This window comes from Vanacampus margaritifer, chromosome 15 (assembly GCF_051991255.1).
Source record: "Vanacampus margaritifer isolate UIUO_Vmar chromosome 15, RoL_Vmar_1.0, whole genome shotgun sequence".
NCBI lineage: Eukaryota > Metazoa > Chordata > Actinopteri > Syngnathiformes > Syngnathidae > Vanacampus > Vanacampus margaritifer.
In genome coordinates, this window is record NC_135446.1 from 8830711 (window position 1) to 8837176 (window position 6466).

Genomic DNA, 6466 nt, shown 5'->3' on the forward strand with positions numbered 1-6466 from the left:
CAGCAAATTCAGCATTAACTTTGTGGACTTTGTATTTTGTTGCCTCATTAAATTCAGTCCATTGACTTCTCGTAGTTTACGGGGCAGCCCTGACACCTTCAACATGGCGTATGCGTTGGCGTATCACAGCAACATTCCAACCTGCTCCAGGAGGAGCCTCCAGCGGGTAGTTGTCTACGGTCTTCACTCGGAGGATGTATGTGGACACACATTTTTTACACGTTGGGGGAAAAGAGCTGGACGTCTTTTGCGTGAGTATTTTAAAATTCAAACTTTAACGGTCTCTATGTGCCATTAGTTAAACAACCTATAGCATATTTGTGCCCATTGTTGTTAGCGATGCCACTGGGAGGGACGCTATTTTTAAGATAGGGTAGCTCGTTCGCTTAAATCTTTGGCTGTGTTCGAAATCATTCCCTCATTCCATTACCCGTAATTATTAGAATTTTATATAGTGCATTATGCATAATCAAATGATTAATAGTTTTGAAACAGTCCGCGGTCGCGCTATTAATGACGTAATTGCTGTCGCACAATAATGATGTTTTCCCCCTGCCTCAGAAATTATTTTTAATGAACAAGGTAAAGGATGTGTCTTTTAAAATTATTCATCGTTGTTTTCCTGTGAAATCCTTTTTTGTTAGATTTGGTTATGATATGAATCTGAACTGCTCCTTCTGTGGCTCCCATTCAGAGACGCTTGTGCATCTGTTTTGGAAATGTACATATGCTCGCAAGCTATGGCAAGACATTTGCAAATTTATTTTGGACAATATCTTTTGTAATTTGGAGCTTTCCTTACCGAATGTTTTGTTTGGATTTTTAAACTATGACAATTCATTTGAAAAATAATATTATTTGATTAATCTTTTAATTTATCTTGCTAAGTTTTATATTCATAAATGTAAATGTGTAAAGTCGAAACCTTTAATTTTTTTTCCTTCTGTTTTTGAAAGAGATGGATGTATATTTACAGTCCATCTCTACTTCCACAAATAAGAAGGCTATCACGACCTTAATTTTGTGTTCTCATTTTGGTGTTTTAAATATTTCTTAGTTTAAGACCCCTGGCATATATTGGCATATATATATATACAGTGAGGAAAATAAGTATTTCACCCCCTGGTGATTTTGTGAGTTTGACCCTTTACAAAGAAAGGAACGGTCTATAATTTTCATGGTAGGTTCATCTTAACAGTGAGAGACAGAATATTAAAAAAAATCCCAGGAAATCACATTATATTAATTTTAAACATTTATTTGTCTTTTATTGAGGAAAATAAGTATTTCACCCCCTACCAACCAGCAAGAATTCTGGCTCCCACAGACCCAGGGACAAGATTATAGACCTGCACAAGGCTGGAATGGGCTACAAGACCATTAGCAAGCAGCTGGGTGAAAAGGAGTCAACTGTTGGTGCGATAGTTAGAAAATGGAAGACACACCAATTGACCATCAATCTCCCTCGGTCTGGTGCTCCACGCAAGATCTCACCTCGTGGAGTGAACCGGATCATGAGAAAGGTGAGGAAACAACCCAGAACTACACGGCAGGAGCTTGTTGATGATATCAAGGCAGCTGGGACCACAGTCACCAAGATGACCATTGGTAACACACTACGCCGTAATGGATTGAAATCCTGTAGTGCCCGCAAGGTCCCCCTGCTCAAGAAGGCACATGTACAGGCCCGTCTGAAGTTTGCCAATGAGCACCTGGATGATTCAGAGGAGGCTTGGGAGAAAGTGCTGTGGTCAGATGAGACTAAAATCGAGCTCTTTGGCATCAACTCGACTCGCCGTGTTTGGAGGGCGAAAAAAGCTGACTTTGACCCCAAGAACACCATCCCCACCGTCAAGCATGGTGGTGGAAACATTATGTTTTGGGGCTGTTTCTCTGCTAAGGGTACAGGACGACTTCACCGGATCGAGGGGAGGATGAATGGGGCCATGTACCGGGAAATCTTGGGTGAGAACCTCCTTCCCTCAGCCAGGATATTGAAAATGGGTCGTGGATGGGTGTTTCAGCATGACAATGACCCAAAACATACAGCAAAGGCAACAAAGGAGTGGCTCAAGAAGAAGCACATTAAGGTTATGGAGTGGCCTAGTCAGTCTCCAGACCTTAATCCTATAGAGAACTTGTGGAGGGAGCTGAAGCTTCGAGTTGCCAAGCAACAGCCTCGAAATCTTCAGGATTTGGAGAGGATCTGCAAAGAGGAGTGGGCCACAATCCCTCCTGGGATCTGCGCAAACTTGGTGACCAACTACAAGAAACGTCTGACCGCTGTGCTTGCCAACAAGGGTTTCTCCACCAAGTACTGAGTCATGTTTTGCTAGGGGGTGAAATACTTATTTTCCTCAATAAAAGACAAATAAATGTTTAAAATTAATATAATGTGATTTCCTGGGATTTTTTTTAATATTCTGTCTCTCACTGTTAAGATGAACCTACCATGAAAATTATAGACCGTTCCTTTCTTTGTAAAGGGTCAAACTCACAAAATCACCAGGGGGTGAAATACTTATTTTCCTCACTGTATATATATATATATATATATATATATATATATATATATATATATATATATATATATATATATATATATTCAATCTTAAAGTATCCTGCTTTTATATTCTTAGGTTTAGGTTTACAATTTTAGTCCATAATTTTTTTAAATTTTTATTTCATTGACATCTTTAATATTTTCTTTCCAATGTTTCGATGTCAACCGTCCATTTATCAAAATATACACCAACTTGTATTATGATTTAGAATATTTTTTAAGAGTATTATATAACTTTATTGAACAATTGTAAACGGACAATTTCCCGATCACATCTGGTATTGAAACCGGTGTCGGCACCAGTAATATATTACAACCTATGTGTGCGTGTGTGTAGATGGATATAGTATAGATATAGAAAAAGCGATCAGTGTGACCGTGTCCATATTGTGTATCCACTGTCTCTTATCAATCGTATATTATGCGACACAATTCTATTAACTGTATTGCGAGATCTGTTGCTTCTCTCATGACCATCTGTTTAACTACACACAAAACACACTAGGGATTTAAACAAGTAGTTCTTATACTTTTATGTAAAGTACAATAAATAAAAGTAATAAAGTAGGCCTGAGTGTTAAAACGGAGAGGTTAATTTAAAAAATAAATAAAAATAAAGTATATTAGTATATGCCACGGTGGCATCATAGTTTGACATTAACATTGACATGACATTAACAACGGTTAAATAGAGTGAACGAAACCCTTGAGACTTAAATACAATTATACAACTGAACACTAGAGGGATAGTTTAATTCTATTCTTCTTAATCCAACTGTGCTTCTTTACAGAGTAGATGATAAGTTGCAGACATGACATCAAAAAGAAGTTGCTGCCCGGAGCAGCGGGACTTAGGACAAGGAAATCCGCGAGAAAACGATTTGCCCTGAGATGAAACCCACCAACACGGAAGACGTGCGAGTTAAAATGACCGAATGCTGGCGCCGACCGAGTTCCTCAACGCCTGTGCAAGATGAACAACACGTTGGATCAAAGAAAAATGCATCACAATTGTGGAGTCAAGGGCATTTGAAAGAACATACCTGCTGAAGTACAGAAATCAAACTCACTTCCCATTTTTCCCTTCTGCCTTTCCCAATCTATTTTGAGCCATAGTGTTTTATACTAGAAAAAAAAAGCAGACAAAAATGTTACAAAAAGAGGATGTTGTAATTATGTACCGTAGGCGAGCTAGTTGAAAAGCATTTATTTATGCTGCCTGGAATAGTCAGTTGATTTTTCCCGCCATCAAACTAAGGCTTGATTTTGAGCATAACCAACATGTCTACACCCAAATTGTACAGCCAGAAATACAGAAAGGATTGGGAGTCAGTACCTGAATTTAAAGGGTGGCTGAAGCCAGTAATTGGGGATGTCCGTAGGGCGTACTGCGCATACTGCAAATCAGATATGCTCGCAAAAGTCTACGACATCAAAAAACATTCTGTCACAGCGAAGCATATCATTCGATCCAAACCATACAACAGCGCCGATGGCGTGTCTCCGTTACCGCAGTTGGTTAAGAAAACGCTTGACTGTCAAAGCGCCGAGGCGATTATGGCGATGGCCTTTGCGGAGCATTGTTCGCTACTAGCCTGCGAGCATTTAGCAATGGCTTGCAAAGTTGCCTTTTCTGATTCTGTGGCAGCAACAAACTTCCAAATGCAGCGCGACAAGTGCGCAGAAATAATCAACGGCGTCCTGGCGCCTTACTTTCTGAAAAAGATCATATCTGATGTGGGGAATGAAAAGTTTAGCCTCCTTTTGGATGAGTCCTCTGATGTGCGTGTCTTGAAATATTTGGGCGTGGTGATTCGGTATTTCAGCACCAAAAAAGGAACAGTTGTGTCCACATTCCTCGGGATGATTGAATTGGAGGCGTGTGATCCCAAGTCAATCGCAAAGGCACTAATCGAATTTCTTGACAAATGTAATATTAAAAAAGAGAATCTGCATGGAATCGGTGCTGATAATGCGCCAGTGATGACTGCAGTGCACCAAATTTTAAAGGAGAAATGCGCATCGGACAATTTGGTATTCATCGGCTGCATTTGTCATTCTTTACAATTAGCTGTGAGTGCGGCATCCAAAGAAAACATCCCTACGCAAGTTGAGTACTTAATCAGGGAGACCTACAACTGGTTTTCCATTTCCAAACGGAGGGACGTGTACAAAGAGGTGTACGCAAACATTAATTGTGGCCAGAAACCCCTTCAGATTACCAAAGTGTCTTCTACGCTTTGGCTATCCATCGAACCTGTGGTCAACCGAATATTAAGCCATTGGGAAGAACTGAAAGTCCACTTTGAGTTGACCAAGGCTAGCGAGCGTTGCTACTCGGCGGATGTCCTTCACGCCGCGTATATGAACAAGAGCAACTACGCCTACCTGACATTGTTGAAATCCGTCCTGTCCGACGTTCAGGTTGCTGTGAATTCTTTCGAGGGAGAGCAAACGGATCCCGTCAAGCTTTTGGACAACCTGGTCCACCTCTTAACGTCAATTTGCACGAAAGTCGTCAACCCCACGGCAACGATTGATATCCTCAAGGACGCCATTGAAGGACATCTCAGCCCCTCGCCGTACCTCGGGTACCTTTTCGAGAGCACGCTGTCCCAACTCAGTCTCGCGCCAGATGAAGAAAAAGACATTCGGAGACGGTGCGTCAAGTTCATCGTAGCTTTAAGCGAAGAGCTGCAATCCAGACTTCCAGACAACCTTGAAGCCTTGCGAAACATGGCCTTGTTCGGTGTTGAGGAAACCCTGCTCAAGCATCGTGAAGGCACCGCTGAAGTGATCCAAGTAGCTGAGCTACTTGGGTACGAGCCGGGAACGATTGTCAAAATAGTTTCCCAATGGAGAAACATCCATCTTGTGAAGTGGGACTCGACTGAAACCACAATCCAGTTCTGGAGCCAAGTCAAGAACTACACGGACTCAACCGGCGCAAATCCATTTCAAGAACTGTGCAATGCTGCACTCGCTGCCCTCTCCTTGCCACACTCAAATGCAGAGGTCGCACGGCTCTTCAGCCGAATGGGCGTGGCCAAGTCAAAGTTGAGAAACGGAATGTCGCTGCGCACCCTCAACTCCGTACTCCTGGTGCGGTACGGACTGAAGCTGGCTGGTGAAACTTGTTATCAGCATGAACTGCCAACTGAGGTCCTGCAGTTTGGCCCCGCGGCAACGTACGACGTCAAAGACGCTCTGTCCTCTTCTGACGATTCCAGAAAAACGGCCGTGCAGTTGGACAATGAAGAGCTAGAAGATTTCCTTGCCAGTCTATGACTGGTCGTTATGACATGCAATTAGTCAACGTTGTGAAACTTGAAATGTTTTATTATGCAACAAGAAAATATAGAGTATAAAAATATCTGATCATGAAAAAATGGTGTTTATTACTTTAGCAAATAAAAACATGTGATGATAAACTCATCCAAATAATTTGCTGCGATGGCCAGTCAAGTTGAGGGACTGTCGTTGAGGCTTCCCTATAGGCAGTAATCACGTCAAAGGCATTGTTGTACTGGGTCATACAGGGTCATTTTTTGAAAAATAAACCTACCATACTAATAATTTTTTACAAACATTTTTACAGGCTTGGGGAGTAACGGAATACATGTACCGCCGTTACGTAATCAGATTGCAATTTTTTTTTAACTGTATTCCATTTAAATTACAGGAAAAGACAAGTAATCAGATAACAGGTACATTTATTAAAAATGGGGATTACTTCGAGGGATTACAATTTCTACAAAGAGAGAGAGGGCGAGAGAGAGCGTGCACGTGCACGCCCACAAGAGTGGGACCTTTGCTACATGTGGGAGAGGTGGGATCGAACCAACTGACTAGTCGTGTCCTCCACACGCGATCAGTTTGAAAAAGCTTCACGGACGGGAGGAG

General features: G+C 41.6%; 1 protein-coding gene across 2 annotated transcripts; it reads left to right on the plus strand.

Moving 5' to 3' along the window:
- The first annotated feature begins 86 nt into the window (after nucleotides 1–86).
- On the plus strand, nucleotides 87–6120 carry LOC144034693 (uncharacterized). 2 transcript variants are annotated; one of them, XM_077543643.1, is made up of 2 exons: nucleotides 87–251; nucleotides 3360–6120. In XM_077543643.1, the coding sequence occupies exon 2, from the start codon at nucleotides 3845–3847 to the stop codon at nucleotides 5849–5851; it is 2007 nt and encodes a 668-aa protein (XP_077399769.1). In that variant the 5' UTR covers nucleotides 87–251; nucleotides 3360–3844; the 3' UTR covers nucleotides 5852–6120. The 2 variants fall into 2 exon arrangements, with proteins under 2 accessions (XP_077399769.1, XP_077399768.1); XM_077543642.1 differs by having other exon boundaries at nucleotides 125–251; nucleotides 3355–6120.
- Nucleotides 6121–6466: the final 346 nt, after the last annotated feature.